Genomic DNA, 20,723 nt, shown 5'->3' with positions numbered 1-20,723 from the left:
GCAGTTCCAACATTTGTTGAACACCACTGCCCCCAAGTGGCTACAATGAGTGGAGTAGCCGAAGATCTTATTTTCTGTGTCCCTGGGGGATTTGGCTGATTTCAAACACGTTAGAGTCAAAAGGAAAACCTTAATCTAAATTCAGAAGAAAGAGGTCAAAGCAGCTGGTCGTCAGAAGCTGGTTTTTGCGTATAGGGAGGTGACTACTGTGTGTTTGTTGTTTATAAGGTATTGTTCTTCATTCATGTAGTTGAAATACATGAATGCATATCAGTCTGTGAGTTGTAAGCAAAGTTTCACTAATACAGTAAAAACAGATCTAGTGATGTGAAAGTGTGCAAGTGGCACAGCTGACTTAAAGCAACAGCTGTATACTCATACATGTATACTCATGTATACTCATCACAGGGATGAAGTGGAGTGAGTTTGTGGCGTGTGCAGATGAAGATGCACAGATTCAACTCCTATGCAGAGAAAGCCATGTGATCAGAGAGATGAAAGAGAACAGACACAGTTTTCATTTACCTTAATTGTGCCAATTAATGTCAATAAACACTTCTAAGTAGTTTTTATTAATGTTTTAAATCATACGTCTCAAATTTGTTCGTTGTGATGGACACTTTACCTAATAATGATGAGAATGACTTTCACAGTTAATTATCATGCATGTTTATAAATATATCGGTATTGGGAACGGAAATGACGCCCATTCAGCGGAATTGCCCTTCGCGCATGCTCAGAAGCAAGTGATTTGTTTACATAACACTGTCCTTGCCAGGGATAGTTTATTTGGGCCTGGTGGATACAGGCGGACTTAGTGAACAGCTGAAGTTACCTTTCCGGGTAAATTATGTCTGTGAAACACGCTATTAGCCGTGGACTCGAGTTGGGCCGGTCGGTCTTTCAACTGGGTCTCCTCAAATCGGGTGGCCGAGTCGTAGCAAAGCTCCGAGGCGACCGTTTCCGTGTGCACCCGTCGGTCCGCACCGTTCAGCCTCAGGCTTTCCTGCCGTCTCGGTACCGCTATTACCGCACCTCTTTGAAGGGCCTGGCCGCTCAGCTTCAGTCCGCCGGCTTCAGGAGGAGGTTTGGTGGTGGCTCCCCGCGAAACAGGGCCGTGTTTTTGGCTTTCGGACTCGGTGTGGGGCTTATCGAACAACAGCTTGACGATGACAGAAGGAGTGCTGCCACATGCCAGGAGATCCAGGTGAGGTATCACCAGATAAACAGCTGTACTAAAGTAGTTTTGGGCTACTTGTACTTTACTTGACTATTTCCATTTTATACTGCCTGATAATTATACTCTGCTATATTTAACTCATTTAACTCGGTTAGATGTGCAGACAAAACACGTGATGGCTTGTAAATCAGACATTTTTTAGTTAGTTTAAACGTCTCAGTAAAGGTGTATCGTGTACCAACCTCAGCACATACACGCCTGCACGTGTGTATGTTTTCAGTTATCAATAGTACACTATACAGTACATGCAAATATAGCTTAACATGAAATGCTTTTACACTGTGGTATAGCTAGACTCTAGCTATACCACAGTGTAAAAGGAGAAGGATGCTGGTTTTTATGGTTTTGTTGTGGTTAACATAATTATAAATGTCAGATGTCAGACAGATAAGTAGCTTGGGTTGTTCACCTGACTTATCTAAAACTATGTAATCATTTACCTATTACCTACAACTTGTTATTATGTGTTAAGAAATATTTATGGATTAAAGCTTCCAAAATTTATTCTGTTTAAAAAAAGGAAATGGTTTGACATTACTGGGTCTTTTGGCAGAATAATAATAATAAAAAAAGCTTTGTTTTCTGTCAATAAAGTTTTGGGAGCTTTAATCCTGTGTATGGATACCATGTTTTTCCATTTGTGAAACCTTTATTCTTTTCCTGGTCTAAGAATGGGATGTGCACACTGCTTTCCTGCATCTTAAAAAATATTTCTCACAATCTGTAGGCTGTGTTCAGGAAAAAAAGATTCCAGAGCCCCCTCAAGCCTTTCCCCTCTGGATATAAACTGGAGGATTACATTATTGGGAATCAGATTGGGAAAGGCTCCAACGCTGCTGTGTACGAGGCTGCGGCGTCTTTTTACCCACCCAAGGAGAGTAAGAGCTCCCTGGTGCAGCTGAGGGAAGATGAAGAAGAAATTAATGCCACTCGATCTCTGACATGCTGCTCACTGAAAAACTTCCCTTTGGCTATCAAGATGATGTGGAACTTTGGGGTAGGTGTTCTACAGTATTCCACACACACTCGGGTATTAGTCCTGTGTGGGAAACGCATCAATACTTCACAGTATTACACATCAATTTATGCCATTTCTTTGCAGGCTGGATCATCAAGTGAAGCCATATTAAAATCCATGTCACAGGAGCTGATGCCTACAGATCCTCTGGCCTTAAAGCAGGAAAAAGAACAAGCCACTCTCGATGGGTACATAAGTATCATTCCCTAAATGCCTTTCTAGTTTATTACTAGTCCTGCAGGACTGAACAGGGCGTAGGCAGGATGGTTATGAATGACTGCTTTCTCTTCAGGCATTTTGGAGTCCTGTCCAAAAGAGTGTCAGCACACCCTAATGTTATCAGAGTGTACCGGGCTTTCACAGCTGACGTCCCATTGCTACCGGGTGCCCAGGAAGAGTATCCAGATGTGCTGCCAGCCAGGCTCAACCCTGTCGGTCTGGGCAACAACCGCACCCTTTTCCTGGTCATGAAAAAGTAAGACCTGCCATCTTTCATCCTCTTGATCACTTCAAGTAATGGTGATCAATAGTGTGCAACAAATGTCACCAGCTCCATCTTAGATTTATAACCCATAAGTCCTGGTTGATTTGGTCACACCTATTGATAATGGTGATAGCAGAAGGCATAGTTTAATACTTCAGCAAACATTCCTTGAGCAGCTATTTTGTAAGAAATATCTTCTGTACCTGTTTAAAGCACAACCAAACAAACATGCTTATTTTTTTTTTCAACAGTGAAGTCATCATATGCCATGAGCACTCATATAGTTTCAGTAGTTTTCCACAGAAAAGCGGAGCACAGTAAAGTTTCTGAGAAGTTGTTTGAGCATCTCATGAGTTGCTTACGTGATTAAAACTGAGGCATTGTCAAATACGTCTGAAAATATGACACTTTTCTTGCTTTGAAGAGCAAAGTCACTCTCAGTGCCTCACTAGCATCTCATCTTCTTTTGTGCTGTAGCTACCCCTGCACACTGCGACAGTACCTGGAAATGTCCACACCAAGCCGCAGGCAGGGCTCTCTGATGGTGCTGCAGCTCCTCGAGGGGGTCGACCATCTGTGCAGACAGGGGGTCGCTCACAGGGATCTCAAATCTGACAACGTGCTGTTGGAGTTTGACTCTGGTCAGAGAAGTATTCTCAGTCAGTCAGTAAGAGAAAAAAACTGAAGATTTGGTTTTATCAGTTTAATCAAAATTTGATTTTTGGTTTTATGCAGATGGTTGCCCTCGTTTAGTGATTACTGACTTTGGCTGCTGCCTGGCCCAGAGTGACTCTAGTCTACAGCTGCCCTTCAGCAGCATGTGGGTCAGCAGAGGAGGAAACGCCTCCCTTATGGCCCCTGAGGTAGGCTTCAGGAGCTCTTAATTGTTGTTAAAGTAAAAACATCCATCCATCTCTTATACCTCTTTAACTTGTTCAAATATTAATAAAGAAGCAGAGCATTATAATTTGTAGACAGTGAAAGAAGACTGCGTTTAATCACTGTGATGTTCATAATGTGTCTGCCCCAAGGTGACCACTGCAGTTCCGGGGTGTGGTGTGGTGATTGACTACAGCAGGGCGGATGCCTGGGCTGTGGGCGCAATCTCCTATGAGATCTTTGGCCAGCAAAATCCCTTTTACAGGGCAGTGGGGCTGGAAAGCAGGAGTTACCAGGAGAAGCAGCTTCCTCATCTTCCTTCCAGTGTTCCAGCAGATGTGCAGTTAGTGATCCAGCTGCTCCTCAGGAGGAACCCGGAAAAGGTATATCTTAAATAACCCACATTATATACTAATTTGTAGTGTTACGAATGATTTTGCTGAAAGCTGATGAAAGATCATGGAGGGAAACTTGAAGAGTAATAAGTCAGTACCAGTGACTCCCTTCACATTACACAATAGTAGTCATTATGTCCCTCATATATCATAATTGCTGAAGTGTTCTCTCTGTATATGCCATATTTTATATGGTTAGATTGACAGCTGTTCAAATCTCACATGCTGCAGTACTCATGGTTGTTCTTGTTGCTCTGCAGCGGCCCAGTGCTCGTGTGGCAGCTAACATGCTACATCTTAGCCTCTGGGGACGGAAGGCCCTGGCCAATCAGGACAGCGTTGGCATGAGGAAGCTAGTTGACTGGCTGTTGTGCCAGTCTGCTGTGGTTCTGCTAAAGGGCTGCAGTGGACCCAGTGGGAACACGGTGGAGGCGGAGCTTCAGAGGAGCTTCCTGTCTAACCTGGACCTGGAGGATCTGCGCACTGCTGTGGGTTTCCTCCTGTATGGGTGGGAGCACCGTCAGGCTTCTATACTCCCTGCATCCAACCACTCTGACTCATTCAGTCACATGGTTTAGGAATCGTTTATATGGATAGCCTGGCAGTTTAGAGTTAAAACTTGCTCTTATATTCAGTAAGACACCTATATTTTTAATTTTTAGAGTCTTCGCCTTGACATCTAATGGCTATTAAGGCAACCTCCACTTAGCCTAAGCTCTTCCACTATTCTGCACCATCTGTGACTGTGACTGTCAGTGTATTCCAGCAGCCAGTTTGAAATATCAAATGGTGTAATTCACCTTGTTGGATTGCCTGATCCCACCTAAACCAGTGTTGTCTATTGCTGCTGAAATCGATGATTTGAATTTCCTAGATTAGCTTGTGCTCCAACAAAATTAGCATCACTATGGCATCGGCAGGAGTTCATGCTACATGCAACAGGTGCTGCAAGTGCATTGCATCACGGACTTCTGAGGCTACTGTTGGCAGAGAAAAAATATCTTAATGATTAATTTCTCTTTAAATGAGTGTTGTTCGTCAGCACCATACAACCAGATTGTACCAGTGGGTGATGTTTCTAAGAGTGAATGTTTTCTTTTACAAGCTCTGATGAACTTTGGAGATAGGGAAGACATTACTGTCATACAGTTGTTAACCTGTGTGTTTGATTAAAATTGGTCTGTGTAGAAATTTTACACTAAAAGGTGAAGGCCAATAATGGATATTTTACATTAGAGTAAATGGTACTATACTGTGAAAACCTACTGTGTAGAGTGACAGTATACTTTTCACAGATAACATGCAACCTTTAAACACGTGGTGCGTCCATCAAACAGACAGCAGAAAACAGCTTGCCAGTGGGTGTGTAATGTTGTGAGCCAAACACTTACTCGCCCATTCTGTACTGCATGTAAAATCCTCCCCACCATGTTACTACTCAGTTTGCACAGTGATGATTGTTGATAGCATGGATGTGATTTTGTTTTTTTGTTGCTATGTTTGCACTATGAAAGACACGGAAGGTGTCATGCTGTTAATATAAAACTAGGAGAAGGTGTTCCTATTGCACCTCTGCAGAGCTTTCTTGCCGACTGTGTGAGCCCTTTGCAGAGGCTTGAATACATTTAGAAAGACAAACTCAATTTTGTGATCTGTATGTTAGATTTCCACCACCAGTGACATAACCCTTCACCGTAATCTGTTATCAAAACAAGTCATGTTAAGCCTACAATTTTGGCACCTTGAATAAATATAATAATGTGGTGAGTTAGTGATCCAAGATTTTGAGTGTGTATGTTTTCATATTAAAGATGATGAGAAATAGTTTGGATATATGTAGATTTTTCTGCTGTGTTTCAGAATAAAAGTAACTGTCTGAAGGGATTGTGTAAATCGCTCATTTGTTTAAACTCTTGTTTCTAAGTTAACATTTATTCCAGTTAAATGAATCTAGTCACATTTTTGGTGACATACACAATAGGTAATTTTAGAAACACTAGAGACAAGTAAAATGTTTAAGACAAATTTACTTGGAAAGTTCTAAAATTGCTGCAGGTTAATTTGTAGGGTTATTTAATACCCATTAGACTCTAACATCATTTAAATTCTCCCTACAAACCTACAGCCGCGTCCTCTGCTGCTATGTCAGGACTACATGTCAACGCAGTACATAAGGGATTTAATGTTTAAAGAGTAAGATTCACATATCTTTCTATAGTTGATCTGTAGAAAGAAGGCTCAACCCATAGCTTCATGTTCCAGGAATTTTATTTAAGACAGAGCAAAACAGCTATTTTGGCTATGTTTACTCTGAACACCAAAAGAGATAATTAACATTTCTATTCAATATGTAGGACAAGTAAAATCATATGTTTCCAGTTTAACTTGTGTCTTAATATACTTTTTAGTATTCCTCTCCTTCCTCCTCTCCCTCACCCTCAATGGAGTCAACACCAACCTCCTCATAATCCTTCTCCAGAGCTGCCATGTCCTCTCTGGCCTCAGAGAACTCTCCCTCCTCCATACCCTCACCCACATACCAGTGAACAAAGGCGCGCTTGGCGTACATCAGGTCAAACTTGTGGTCAAGCCGAGCCCAGGCCTCTGCGATAGCAGTGGTGTTGCTCAGCATGCACACAGCCCTCTGGACCTTGGCCAGGTCTCCACCAGGAACTACAGTGGGTGGCTGGTAGTTGATGCCAACCTTGAAACCAGTGGGACACCAGTCCACAAACTGGATGGAGCGCTTTGTCTTGATGGTGGCGATGGCAGCATTTACATCTTTGGGTACCACATCACCACGATACAAAAGGCAACAAGCCATGTACTTGCCGTGGCGAGGGTCGCATTTCACCATCTGATTGGCTGGCTCAAAGCAGGCATTTGTGATCTCAGCCACAGAGAGCTGCTCATGGTAAGCCTTCTCAGCAGAGATGACAGGGGCGTAAGTGGCCAGAGGGAAGTGGATACGAGGATATGGCACCAAGTTGGTCTGGAACTCTGTCAGATCAACATTGAGGGCACCATCGAAACGAAGGGAAGCAGTGATGGAGGACACAATCTGACTGATCAACCTGTTCAGGTTGGTGTAAGTGGGACGCTCGATATCGAGGTTCCTACGGCAGATATCGTAGATGGCCTCGTTGTCCACCATGAAGGCACAGTCAGAGTGCTCCAGGGTGGTGTGGGTGGTCAGGATGGAGTTGTAGGGCTCCACCACAGCGGTGGACACCTGGGGAGCTGGGTAGATGGAGAACTCCAGCTTGGACTTCTTGCCGTAGTCGACAGACAGACGCTCCATCAGCAGGGAGGTGAAACCGGAGCCGGTGCCACCTCCGAAGCTGTGGAAAACCAGGAAGCCCTGAAGACCAGTGCACTGGTCAGCCTGAGGACAGAGAGGGATACACAATGATCACATACAAGATACAGTTATGTCATTTCATTTGATGTTATCAAGCTAAATTTTCACTGAATTTACCCACCAGTTTGCGGATCCTGTCCAGAACCAGGTCGATGATCTCTTTGCCGATGGTGTAGTGTCCACGGGCGTAGTTGTTGGCTGCATCCTCCTTGCCGGTGATCAGCTGCTCGGGGTGGAACAGCTGGCGGTAGGTCCCAGTGCGCACCTCATCTAAGTAGAATCACCATTAAAAGTAGGAAGATTTTAACAGCTGGAGGAGTGAGAGCCCATGCATGGCAACTATAATATTTCTATAATTCATTTAGTTCCGGTTTACCGATGACAGTGGGCTCCAGGTCCACGAAAACAGCTCTGGGGACATGCTTTCCAGCTCCAGTCTCACTGAAGAAGGTGTTGAAGGAATCGTCCCCTCCGCCGATGGCTTTATCACTGGGCATCTGTCCGTCTGGCTGGATCCCATGTTCCAGGCAGTAAAGCTCCCAGCAGGCATTGCCAATCTGGACACCAGCCTGACCCACGTGGATGGAAATACACTCACGCTGTGGTGCAGACAAAGAAGATTTGGATTACAGGCTGAACCCAGGGAAAGAAACAGGACCGGGACAGGCCCATTGTTAATACAGTTGGACCTTTGAAACCCAGATGCCAATTTCTCCATAATAAGCATTTATGAGATGACCTTTAAATGAACTGAAAGATGCTGCACATCAGCACAGACTGCTTCATATGACCCACCCCGGTGAAAATCTTTCTAACTGAGGTTCAGTCTGCCTTTAATTAACCGGGAGGCCATGCATTTTCTGCTGCGACATAACACTGTGTCTGTTGCACATAGGATTACTGTAGGGAGAGAGGCTTATGTAGGTCAGACATTTTGCAGTGTGCTGTCTCTCTGAAAAGCCACATTCACACTCCCACTGACATTATTCGCTCATTTCTGCTTTGTTTCATTTTATTTTATTCTATTCTATATAAGCTTTTAAATAGAGATATCAACGTAGTTTCTGAAGCACATGAATCCAGGCTAGTCGGGGGGATTCATCATTTCACATTAAATTATCTTTAGGACAGGTAACAGTGAACTGATAAGAAATATATTTATAAAAGAGCCAGAAAACCAAGTCGACAAACAGGTAAATGAGTGTGAAACTTCTGTTCAAGCGATATTTAAGCTGATTTTAAAAGATTTACGTGGTGAACAGGATTAGGCGTTTGCCGTGCAGGAATGCAGATTCAACACCTACTCATTTTTTTTCTGACAGGAATACTAATAATAAAACAAATACAGTCTGGACAGGTTGCAGAATATAGCAAGATGAAATTAATGTTGGAGAAATCTAAGCCCGAGCCGATTTCCATACCTTTTCATACTCTTTTCATTTTACATTTCATATTAGGCCAGGCCCACAAAGCAGGACATATCAAAATACAATTCTAGAAATTACATTTAAAATGCTACTTACCATGATGGCTTGTCGATATTATGTAATGTAATAAGACAAGACTGAGGAGTGCTCCTGTCTGAAGTGCGCGGATGTCTGGATGTCTGTGCTGATGCGCTCCACTCTGCCCCTGGTGGACAACAGGTGAACTGCGCACATTTAAAGAAGCTTCCACCGCCTGTCGGTAACTGTTTCACCCCCAGGACCTCAACAGCCAAGACGCTGTAGTTCAAACCGGACGCCAAATCTGCTGTGGAGGATGTGTTCATGATATCTGCACGGGCGGCAGTGCGGAATGGGAACATTACATATATATTTAAAAAATAATAATTTCACATTTAGGTTGAATAACATTACACACACGGGATACACACGGGACTTCTAATGCTTGCAAGAAAGTTTTCATCCCCCTGAATTTTGATGCATCCATGAATCATTCAATGCAATTTCACGATACGCTTGTTTGCACAGATGTATTGAACAAATGCCAGCCTTTTGCCTTTCCAGTCTGAATTTCCTGGCTGAAACAATACAGGATTTACAGCAACAGACCTGAGAGAGAAAACTTGCCTGAGTCCAGACCTTTGAATCCACCCACTGCATTATTTACATGCATCAGTAAAATGCAATGATGAACAAATAGTGATGACGTTCATGATTTGTTAATTTCTTTGACTTTGTGTTTGTGTTTGGTATAACATACACTTTGTTTCAGTCAGTTCTATCAACACATTTAGCCAGTATTGTGTAATGATATACCACTCAAAAAAGAGTATACAAAGTGTATACAAGTGCAATTTCTCATAATTTGCTGAACTATCCAGCTAAAATACAATTATGGTGAAGCGCAGGAGGTTGTGCTGATGTCATCTTTTAATTTTGATTTTATTAAAAACAATTAAGACACTTGGTTGGTCATATTTTTGACTTGCTGTGAGTTTTATTATTTTCACCAGTCAGGTATTGTGGTGAATCTTTTCAGGTATTGTGGTGTAATCAAGGCACCGTAGTAAGGTAATTTAAGAATGAATTTCTTTTTATATCTGATCAGATGCCTTCTCGGTTTTGTCTCGGCAATAAAACTCTGAAAACAGTTATCTGTTGAACTGCACCATAATGTTGAAGAAGATCTGAGCTGTCTGGCCCAAACAAAGTTTTCACCTTCCACATTATAAGAAGCAGGTGTAAGTAAAGCTTCGATTTACCGCCCTGTCCCTCCCAACTATCTGGTTACTGATTTGTGAACTCGTGTCCGACTGCTGCCTTCACGCTCACAAACAGGTCGGAACTTTGAATATTCACAAGCACGATCCGATGTGACAAGTATCAAATGTAGCCTGCTGCAATATCTCGCGATATGATGGGGAAGATTGAGGCAGCAGCAAAAGTCTGACTTGAGCAGAAGTCACTCAGTTGCATATGAAAACACTTAAAACTCGCAGGGAGTATGTTTTCGCTTTGGAGAAACCTCAACAGGCCTTTCGCTCGCAGAGTTATCTCTCAGTCTTGCAGGGGAGATGACGCAGACTTCGCTCTGCGGCCACGACGGCTGCTGGATCTGTGCATAAATCCTACGAGGAACGCCTCGGGCAAAGGCTACAATGTACCACCGAGCGCCGAGTTTGTTGCGAGGGTCTCCGGGATCCCCACCATGGCCAAGTTACCCTACCAGGAGACCGCGGACGGGCTCGACGCGGCGTTTGTCGGCGTCCCAATTGACACAGGAACCTCCAACCGCCCTGGAGCCAGGTGCTGGTTTTCTCTACAAACTGCTCTTTTAAAAATGTGCGCCTGTTGCTGCTTAAGTGCAAGAAGGCCTCTTTGTTACAGAGCCCAAAGTGACTGCTAAAATAGAGAAATTATAAAAACTAATCCAGAACAAGTAGTCCTGCATTCACTTTTCATGTTTAAACTCATCATAGTTTGTATGTTTGCACCTGAAAGAAAAGATAAGATAAGATAAGATAAGATAATGGATAACTAAGACAGTGCTGGAAAGCAACTCAGCTGGCCTACATTTATTCAAGGCCTGCGTTTAGGGCAGTGTTGAGGTACTTTACTAGAGTGTTTCCACTTTCTGCTACTTTAAACTGCTGCTCCGCATACCATTCAGTGGCCAACATTGTATTTTTTTATTTTTTATTTTTACTACGCCACGGTTATTTATTAGTGAGTCACTAGTTGCTTTAACAATACAAAGTTAAATCAACAAAGGGGAAATCCACAAGCTATCCTGTAGAGATAAAACCACATAAAGTAGTTAAACCACATTAAAGCAATCAACACTTGAGTGCATCAATAATTAGAATTCAATTATATAATAAATATTCTTCTGAAATATGTCATTCTGAATAATGAGCACTTATATATTTGGTACTTTAAGTGTATTATGATACTCATGCTTAGTCACATAACTAAAATTATTTAAATACATGACTTCAACTTAACAGACTATTTCTAGACTGTAGTGTTGCTACTTTTACTTCCACCTCTGCTGTCAGATTAATGTGATGGAGTAGTGGAATAAGAACTACAATATTTTACCCCCAAATGTAGGGCAGTAGAAGTGTAAAGTGGCATAATACAGAAATACCGAAGTAGCCTGAAGTACAAGTACCTCAACACTGTACCTAAGTAGTGTACCTGACTGAATGTACTTTGTTCTGCTTTACTTCATAGCTTCAGACTCAAATCACTGCAAACACTGAAATGAAACATTTCCCCTCGTCCACCACAGGTTTGGTCCCCGGCATATCAGAGTGGAATCTGCCCTGCTGAGAACTTACAACAGCGGCACCAGGGCAGCTCCTTTTGAGTCCCTCATGGTGGCCGATATTGGGGACGTCAACGTGAACCTGTACGACCTGAAGGACACCTGCAAACGCATCAGGGAGGCCTACAGAAAGATCCTGGCTAATGGCTGTATTCCCCTGACCATGGGTGAGAATGACTAGGGAAAGAGAAGGATGTGTTTACGTTATCTTTTAGACCTTCCAGATGGATTGTCAAAATAGCTCGGTAGTAACAATCAAAGCATGCACTTTCCATTCTGTATTGTTATCTGTAGCCGTTAGCCATTAACTGTAGATCATATTCGATCAAAGGTCAGACGTCGAGGAGTTTTTGTTGTCTGCAGGTGGTGATCACACAATCGCATATCCAATCCTGCAAGCTGTTGCTGAGAAGTAAGTAATGTTTCTGATTTAATAGTTTTGTACTGACTAGGCCTATGAGACACATCTGCAGTGTGTTCAGTATTTGCAAAGGTGACATGACTTATGGTGAATAAATACAGAAGTTTCCATATTAGCTACACAGGGCTCGAGGATGATGTTTCACCTTTTTTTAATAGCATCAAATAAATAATAAAAACCAAATGTATCAGAAAAATGAACACTTAAGCATACATCAGCATGATAAGAATTACTTAAAATGACAGAAGCCATCTTTGGAGAAAAATGTATTTATTTGATGTGTACTTTTTTAGTTGGGCCAATGTCCCATCCGCTAACATGCAGGCGGAGGGGTTTATGAGCTGTACTGCAGCCAGCCACCAGGGGGCGATCCAGATGTTTGGCTTCACTTTGGGGGAGCTCTCATGTCACCTTCATTTATGTACAGTTAATGGTCAGAAGTAGTAATAATACTTAAGCATTTCTTGTCTCATTCACTGTGTTCTGTAATGATTTGTCAGGCATGGCCCCGTGGGTCTGGTCCATGTGGATGCTCATGCTGACACAAGTGATGTGATCTTGGGGGAGAAGATTGGACACGGGACTCCATTCAGACGTTGTGTAGAGGAGGGGCTACTGGACTGCAAGAGAGTGGTCCAGATTGGCCTGCGTGGCACAGGCTACTCTGCAGATTCCTATGAATGGAGCCGGAAGCAGGTACCCCTGCTAGAATACTGGAGGTCTTGTAGATGACATGAGACCTTTTGGTCTTTGGTAAAACACTCTAGTTTTACTTCACAGCGAAACCGTAAGTGGTTCAATAATGGTGTTACATCTGATGGGATATGAATGTATTTGAACGTCATGGTAGCAGAAGAAGAAACTCATAATGTCTCTATAGGGTCTGTCTGGTGAGTAGGACTGAATGTGATCTGAATGTGTCTAATGTAGGGCTGCAACAAATGGTTATTTTCACTGTCAATCAATCTGCCAGTTATTTTCCCAGTCGATTAATCGATTACGTGTTGTACCTGAGGTTATGTGCCAGATAACTTCCTGTCAGTTACCTGAACCCATGTTTCCACTCCCTGCGCTAAGCTAAGCTAACCTACTGCTGGCTACAGCTTCATATTTACATTATAGAGAGAGTGATATCAGAGTGATGGGTGGTATCAATATTAAACCAAATCTGCATCTTTTGCCAAATGTATCACGCTGTTCCTTTTAGACAAAAATTATGATTTTCTTTGAAGACAACACTAATTTGTACATTGTGTAGGGTTTCCGTGTGGTGCAAGTGGAAGAGTGTTGGTTCAAGTCTCTTGCACCTCTGATGGCTGAGGTCAGGGCTCAGATGGGCAGCGGTCCAGTATATCTCAGTTTCGACATCGATGCTCTTGACCCTGGTTTTGCCCCTGGAACTGGCACACCAGAGATAGCAGGGCTCACTCCCATACAGGTAAACACGGTGAAAGGGACTTTAATCCTTCTGACCTATCTTCTGTGACTTTATGATTTCACACCACTTGATGCACACATGTTCTACCACTCTGAACCTATTTATCTTGCATGAATACTAATATACTTTTGTCATCTTGGTTGGATTTTAGGGGGTTGAGATTATCCGGGGCTGCCGCGGTCTCAACCTTGTTGGGTGTGATTTAGTGGAGGTGTCTCCACCCTATGACACCACAGGTACTTATTTTACATGTCAGTTTTTTTTGTGTTTATTTTTGTGTTGTTAATACAGCCATTTATTTATATGCTTTTCCTCAACAGGGAACACTGCACTGACTGGTGCCAACCTGCTGTTTGAAATGTTGTGTGTCCTTCCTAAAATGAAATACTTCTGAATAAATACCAGACAGAACAGAACATAAAGTTTGTCAGCAATGACTACAGATAGTCAAGAGACAAATTAGTGCCAAATAAGCAGGATGTCCTGCTGAATAAAGCAGTGAGGAAGGCAAAGTCTCTGTCAACCACAACTTAATGTTTCAATCAACAAACTTCTTGTATTTCATTTCATTCTTCTTCTCTTTCAAGCTACTCTCAGTTCCTCTGGAAGACCTGGTTATGTATAATAATACAACTCTTATTGCCTACAAAGTAATGTGGTTTTTGCAGTTCATGTTGACTAAACAAATGAATAAACCAAACATGTTAAGTTCATTTGCTTTCATGTGTTTGTAATGTCACATAATTCTTACCAGTTGGAAAATATTCAGAAGTTGAAAAGGAGGCCTGTTCGTGTTTTCTGTTTGGACTGTTTTAAGCATATACACAAAAGCATAAAAACATAAAAACCACTGATCATTGGTCATTATCTTGTTACAGTGCATTGTTCAAGTGGCAATTCATGGAGACGGAGCTGGGAGGTCTCTATGATTTGGGTGGCCCAATATGCAACACAGTGTGATTGAGTGTCGCCTTGGGCATCCTTCCATTGGATAAAATGCAGTGCAGTAATGTATATCCTGCCCTACATGCTAGAAAATTGGTTGGCCTCTATGTGTGGCCTCTAAATAGTCTGTAGTTCCCTGTGTGTTTTTATGAGAGGTTCAGTGGTGGTAATGTCCAAGTCACATAAAACAATTTTAACATTAACCAGGGTTTTGTAATGGTTTCACCATAAATGCACCACAACCTTCTGCAAACTAGTGACCCACCACATAACAGCTGGTGCCCTTTTTATATACCTATTTATATTTGCCCCTCAGATAGCCTCAGTCCACCACTGCCAACACACCTAAACACAGCTTCAGCAGCATTCCATGAGGGTTGTGGCCCGCTGTAGGTATCCATCACGCCACTAAAAGAAATGGCTTGAGAAACCTCACAAAGCGCTCAGCGTGGACATCGCTGCCAAACTCCCCTGGTTTCAGCTGAATGAGCATCCACAGGATGCACTGGAACAGGTCTGGTCCAATCCACTGAGCCACAATGTCACCGACACCAATCTGGGTCCTGTGAGCTGCGAGCTGCCGCCTCCGTGGATCGAACTTGTTGCAGTGCATTTCACTCATTTGAGTGAGGGTCTTGTTTTCATGTTTGCAGACACACACACTCACACGGTTGCATCACATTTAAAAAATGTGTGTGGGATTTAGACCCATCAAACCTCTCAAGACATGAGGTGAGAAAGGCAGGATGGCTGTGTTGTTCACTGTATTGCTGAATGTCTGTGTTCCTGTTGTTCTTCAAAGTGTGTGTAACTTTGAGAGCACCTTAAAACTGGAGTCAGATTCCTTGTACAATAAAGTTGTTTATGATTTTGTCAGCAATTTGGCATCAGAGACTAACTTAACAAACTGCTGGCAAATGCTTGTAGTACTGTGTTTGAGAAGCACTTTAGGGCATCCTTTTTATTCAAGCAACAATCTTAACTGAAGAGAACATTTGGCTTGTGGCCCCAACAACAAGACCCATACAGAAACACACTCATTTTATAATATGGACATTGACTGTGGTGTTTTTGTGTTAGTCTTTGGACCTTCCTGCCTCCAGTAGAGGGCGCTTAACAACCATTGTGTTAAGCTACAGAAGTTACTTTTAATGAAGGTCACAACAGTAGTTCTACTCCAAAATAAAAACAAAATCTCAATCTTTTAATAACCAGGAACTAAAAGAAAAAAAAAGTTTAACTGCCATTAATGTATTGAGTAAAACACTGAGTGGATTGTGTCTACCCTTCAGAAATTCCAGTAAAGCAGTTTAAAAGAGGGTTGAAAAGGGCATGTTTCACTGCCTGATCAAAGTAAAACGACAAACATCTGAGGATTAGATCTGGTCTTCATTGTTTAACTCTGCTGCAGTAGTGATTTGGACTATAGGGAGGACAATCCTGAAGGGGTCCAAAATGAACTTTTTTTTGAGAGACTGTGACTCCAAGAGACTGATTATTAATGTCTTCTGGTTTCAGAGGGAACATCTGCTGCTAAATTTGTCTTTGTCCATTTTGAAGTGTCGTCTCATGAGGATTTGCTCCACTGCCAGAGCTGATGGCACACTGACATCATCCAGCAGCAACTGCCTGAGGATGTCTGATGAACCGGACGCCTGAGACATGTTCTGCCCCCTGAGACACACTCGGGTGTCCTGGTCAACTTTTTCGGGTGCGCTGGTGTGCAGTGTATTCACGCATGTGCGCCTTCTTTGGTTAATGATAGCACAACCTTTAAAATGTAAGTCACATCTGTTGATAGACTTGACTTGCTATGTAGTCTTCCAAATGCCTCTTTGACCATGTGACAAACAGACTACGTGCCTCAGAGAGAGACCCAGTGAGGCTATTGATGCAACAGACACTGGAATACCTCCTTGAGGTAAAACTTTGTTTTAAGCACAGACAAATGTGATAACTTACTGTGCTCAACTCCAAGTCAATCATGAATTTTCACAAAACTCTGCAAAAGGGATTGGCAAACAATTCCCTGGATCCTTTAACTTCCTCTGCAAAGTTTCAAACCAAAAGGCAAGCTCAAAGATGAACTTGACATTACTCAGTTTCCATTTAAGGGAAGGAGTCAGCTTCACTCCATATAATCAGAGTAATTTCCTTGGATTACGTACAAAAGAGCTGAAAATGTATGAACTCACTTAATTGTGACCGTACATTTACTGTCCAATTAATAATCATAATTTTCTGATGTCAGACATGTAGTGGCTGTCAGTTTTGAAAAGACACATGCCTTAATGAACTGCTCTTCTTAACAAAATCTGATTTTGTCAAGTTACATGGTGAAGGATAATAAATATGAGAGAAGTGAATTAAAAAGAGACGGGAGGAAAAAAAACCCCTGCATGTCCTCCTACACCTTCATGTGCCTCAGAGCCGAAGGGCGTTGACCCCACTGAGAGCGGAAGCATTTCAGATTCTTTGGCTGATCCGTCCTTCATTGTCACAGCTGTTTTCTACAGCTGCACAGTCCAGGTCCAGTTGGCAACACACACTGTGCTACATGTATTCTAATGCAACACACAGAGCTGGAGTGAGTCATCTGAACTGTGCACCACCGTACCTCAAGGCCGAATCGAATGATGTGTACAGACTGCAAACACAGCAACTAAACTGGGAGTCGATAACATTTGGCTTGTGCGAACCCCCTGGATAAAGTTGTCTCTCAGTAGTCCCATAAAGCTTTTAAATAAGCCTGATTTTAGTGTCTGGATTTGGTTTATTTGCTTCTATAGATTGGTCATCCCTCTACCCACCATCTATCTCATCTCAGCAGCTGTGTTAAGCTTCTCTGAAAGCCACATGGGTACCAGTAAAGCTTTGGTGCTGCATTAGGTCATTCCTGACAATTAATATTCTTTGGGCAATGCATACTGTTAAACAGTAGTGAACTTTTAGACTCTAAGCTCCAAACACCAATAGGTTTTGCTTGTGAGTCACAGAAGTCAGTGTCTGCAGGAGTCGAGGATGTCACGGTATCCAGTGGTATGCTGGTTTTGGGATGTATAATAATGGGCTGAGACAGTTTATTCTAAACATATTTGACAAATTTTTTCCAGTACTTTTCTGCTGACAGGAGGCAAGGGAGGAGTCCCTAAATCACACTACTGTGGTCAGGGAGATGCTTCTAGTGAGTATTCACAGTCAAAGAGCAGAAATGATTTGTTCAAGAGGAGTCTAAAAAGCAGAGGCACAAACTTCTGCTCAGAGTCCAGCAGTTTACCTCTGATTCAGTCTCTGGGATAAGACATGCTATTCAAATATATGGTGGGCTTGAATATTGCACCATATGCATAAAAAATTAATGTTGCAAATCAGCTGCTCCTTTAGCTTAGCATAAAAATGTTGGTGATTTAACTTTGAAATTTTTTAAACTTTTAAACTCCCCACGCTGGGGACCACCTTCTGCCTTCTCTGCTATGGCTTCTCCTCCCCATGTTTTGACCCAGGCTGGATTTCACACACACCTCCCTCATTTGTCCATCATGTTACTGTACCCTCCCATCTGGCTCATGACACTTTCTTGCACGGTGAAAGGCTGAATTTGAAGTCTCCTTCTGCTCCAAAATGTGTTATCGTCATCTCACTTGGATGTTGTATAGAAGAAGACTGTTTTCACAGCATCATCTTCTGAGGGGGGAAATTTCTCAGCCTCCACCTTAAACGATCATGTGTGGCATGACTGCGTAATGTCACAGCTAGTTTGGAGCCAGTCGTGGTCCAGTGTGCATCCTCAGAGAGAGCACATACTGAGTGTGGACAAAACATAACATGCAGCATATTCATACATTCTGAGAGAGAAGGGAAGTCATTTTACAAACTTTAACTTGGTAAATTAACACACAATTTTTATAACCTAGCTTGTGTAATCTAATTAAATTTTAATAATGTAAGTCTCACAAGTGCTACATGCATGACATACCAGCCAACCTGATAAGCCCTTTCTGTTCGTATCACTTTTAGCCTATTTTGGTGAGCCAATGACAACAGCCTCCTTAGCATTTCTATTCAGGGTTCAGCTTTTAATTAGCAACAGCTGTCCTCTCAGATCTCTGACTGTTACAGTATGCTCTTTACACAAGTTACATGAATGGACACAATCATACAAGCCTCCACACAGCCTCTGGCTTCATTCCTGACAAGAAGTTTACCACATAGTTTTGAGTGGGGCTTATGTGTAGGACATGTCTCTGATGGGACAGCAAAACAGGACAGTTAATCGTGTTTCTATTTTTATTTGACGCTCGAGCTGGTCCTTTGTACTGCATGGACAAGTCATTGTAGTCTTGGGTGTAATGCCCCTTCTCACTCAGCGGAGGGCACTTAATGCTCACTGTGTTTCACTGGAGAGAACTCTTTTAATGAAGTCGGCAACAGCAGGTCCATTTTCGAGCAAAGATAAGGAGATCATGGTCTCATGAGGATTAGCAGGTTTCCACCAAAACATTAGTTTATTAAGTAAAACACAGAGTGGCGTGACCCCACCTTTCGGGGATGGCAAGGATAGCAAGGATTTTTTTTTAAAATATGTGTCTTGAGGGCATGAAAAGTACACTGCAGGCATGGAGCAGGTTTATTTCCCAGTCAATATCAAAGGACAAATGAGGATTAGATTTAGTCATCCTTGTTTAACTTTAGTTGAATATTAAAAGTCTGTTGACAAGTCCTTGGTTAGGACACTGAGATATAAGCCATGACCTTAATCTTCACAGACATGGTTACTTTGCACATGAACAACATAATGCACTATAAAATCAACTCCACCGTGACAACATTAAAATACAGCTTAGTTAAGACATTAAGAACAATGCTGCACTAAGGGCCTACAGCTTTAGCACCTTTGGTCAGATGCCAACTGCATTTCACTGGCTTTGTGCCTGTACTCTGCACACTGACAAGAATCAAGAGTCTTTATTGTCATTATGCAAGCACAACGAAATGTTGTAAAGATTCTCGGCTCAAATGCACACATATAAATAGCAGCAAAATTTAAAATGAACACTCAAAAATATAAAACACAAAGTAAAGTGAAGTGAATAAAATGCACTTAGAGCCAGTCTAATCCAATAAATTTGCATCTAGTCTAAAAGTACTCGAGTATTTGTACTTAAGTAACTTCCCACCACTGTATTCATAAAGCAAACAGAAAACCAGGATGGTCTACTTTTACTTTGGGTGGTTTAAGTAAGTTTTGCTGCTAATGCTGCTCCTTCCGTGCCCTTGTTCTGAAATTAAGAATGCGGGACTTGTAGTGGAGTATTTCAACAACGTGGTATTACTACTTTTACCGGAGTACAGGGCCTCAGTACTTCCACCTGGGATTCAACACATGTAAGCAGCGTGTGGTCGTGTAAAGATCCACTGTGGGGTCTGCTGGGTGGCGTCTCCCCACACTGGGATTAGCTGTCTTCTCTTTCAGCGCTCCCTGAATTCCATTCCGCCTTTTACTTTTCGGCGGCGCTCTCTCTTTTCTGTCTCTCTCTCTCTTTTCTGTCTCCCTCTCCCTCCCTCCCTCCCTCCCTCTCTGTCGCTCTCTCGCTCTCTCTCAGCACAGGACTTCCCAGTGACTTTGCAAGACTGCATTTAGCCCACAACAAGTCCCAAGTTTCGGAGCGCACAGGGGGAAAGAAGAAGAAAAGGAAGGAGGAAAAGCAAGTTTGGAGTCTCTCCGACTCGACATTTCAGAGGACGAGAAAAACACGCGCAACAAAGGATCCGTTTTACCTGTTGATGAAGTCCCACCGGGTGCGGGACGCAGAGGAGCAGTCGGCTTCCTTCACAGAGAAGAAAAGTCCGTGTGTGCACTCATCGCGCCACTCCATTGGCCAGGAGGAGTGAAGGACTTGGGTTTTTCCTTTTCCCCAGCACTTGCAGCCTGCGCTGGGTTGGTGGAAAATGGGCACTCCGACCACTTCAGTGTGTGGACTTACCCTCTGTGTGATACTCACATGCCAGCTGGTTACTGTAAGTGAGCTGAGACTTTCTCTTCACTGTTTTCTGTTCTTCTAAACTCTCCTTCATGTGTCATTCAACCACATAATTGACCTATAAAAGCATTTATTCCCCCAGAGGTCAAGTCGGAGTTACTAATCAGTGCTTTTTATGTCCTATTAAAGGCAAAAGGAAGAGGCGTGTGTTTATGTTGCTATTTGTGTTCAGTAAATACTGTGGTCTGCTAGTGCAGGGCTGCTCACATGCAAAGTGGTCTGTGTA

General features: G+C 42.6%; 4 protein-coding genes across 7 annotated transcripts in view; 3 read left to right on the top strand and 1 right to left on the bottom strand.

Moving 5' to 3' along the window:
* Nucleotides 1-723: 723 nt before the first annotated feature.
* Nucleotides 724-5,896, top strand: pink1 (PTEN induced kinase 1). Its single transcript, XM_046396205.1, has 8 exons — nt 724-1,207; nt 1,968-2,237; nt 2,343-2,446; nt 2,551-2,733; nt 3,220-3,383; nt 3,478-3,605; nt 3,774-4,004; nt 4,277-5,896. The coding sequence occupies exons 1-8, from the start codon at nt 851-853 to the stop codon at nt 4,592-4,594; spliced, it is 1,755 nt and encodes a 584-aa protein (XP_046252161.1). The 5' UTR covers nt 724-850; the 3' UTR covers nt 4,595-5,896.
* A 370-nt stretch (nt 5,897-6,266) lies between these two features.
* On the bottom strand, nt 6,267-9,011 carry LOC124063012 (tubulin alpha-1B chain). The gene is made up of 4 exons (XM_046396206.1): nt 8,901-9,011; nt 7,754-7,976; nt 7,499-7,647; nt 6,267-7,401 (listed from the first exon to the last, which is right to left on the bottom strand). Exons 1-4 carry the CDS (start codon nt 8,901-8,903, stop codon nt 6,421-6,423), a joined length of 1,356 nt encoding a protein of 451 aa, XP_046252162.1. The 5' UTR covers nt 8,904-9,011; the 3' UTR covers nt 6,267-6,420.
* Nucleotides 9,012-9,800: 789 nt separating this feature from the next.
* agmat (agmatine ureohydrolase (agmatinase)) lies at nt 9,801-14,224 on the top strand. Its single transcript, XM_046396207.1, has 7 exons — nt 9,801-10,628; nt 11,617-11,819; nt 12,016-12,064; nt 12,574-12,769; nt 13,332-13,511; nt 13,663-13,747; nt 13,832-14,224. The coding sequence occupies exons 1-7, from the start codon at nt 10,327-10,329 to the stop codon at nt 13,903-13,905; spliced, it is 1,089 nt and encodes a 362-aa protein (XP_046252163.1). The 5' UTR covers nt 9,801-10,326; the 3' UTR covers nt 13,906-14,224.
* Nucleotides 14,225-19,819: 5,595 nt separating this feature from the next.
* hspg2 (heparan sulfate proteoglycan 2) overlaps nt 19,820-20,723 on the top strand; it is an 85,822-nt gene continuing 84,918 nt past the window's right edge. For 2 of the 4 annotated variants that reach the window (XM_046398138.1, XM_046398136.1), the window contains exon 1: nt 19,820-20,474. In XM_046398138.1, the coding sequence (XP_046254094.1) occupies nt 20,406-20,474 (69 nt within the window). In that variant the 5' untranslated portion in view covers nt 19,820-20,405. The remainder of the gene's footprint in view (nt 20,475-20,723) is intronic. The other 2 variants (XM_046398140.1, XM_046398139.1) reach the window with 1 other exon arrangement.

The sequence above is a fragment of the Scatophagus argus genome, chromosome 8 (assembly GCF_020382885.2).
Source record: "Scatophagus argus isolate fScaArg1 chromosome 8, fScaArg1.pri, whole genome shotgun sequence".
Lineage (NCBI taxonomy): Eukaryota > Metazoa > Chordata > Actinopteri > Scatophagidae > Scatophagus > Scatophagus argus.
This window is presented reverse-complemented; position numbering and strand designations above follow the sequence as displayed.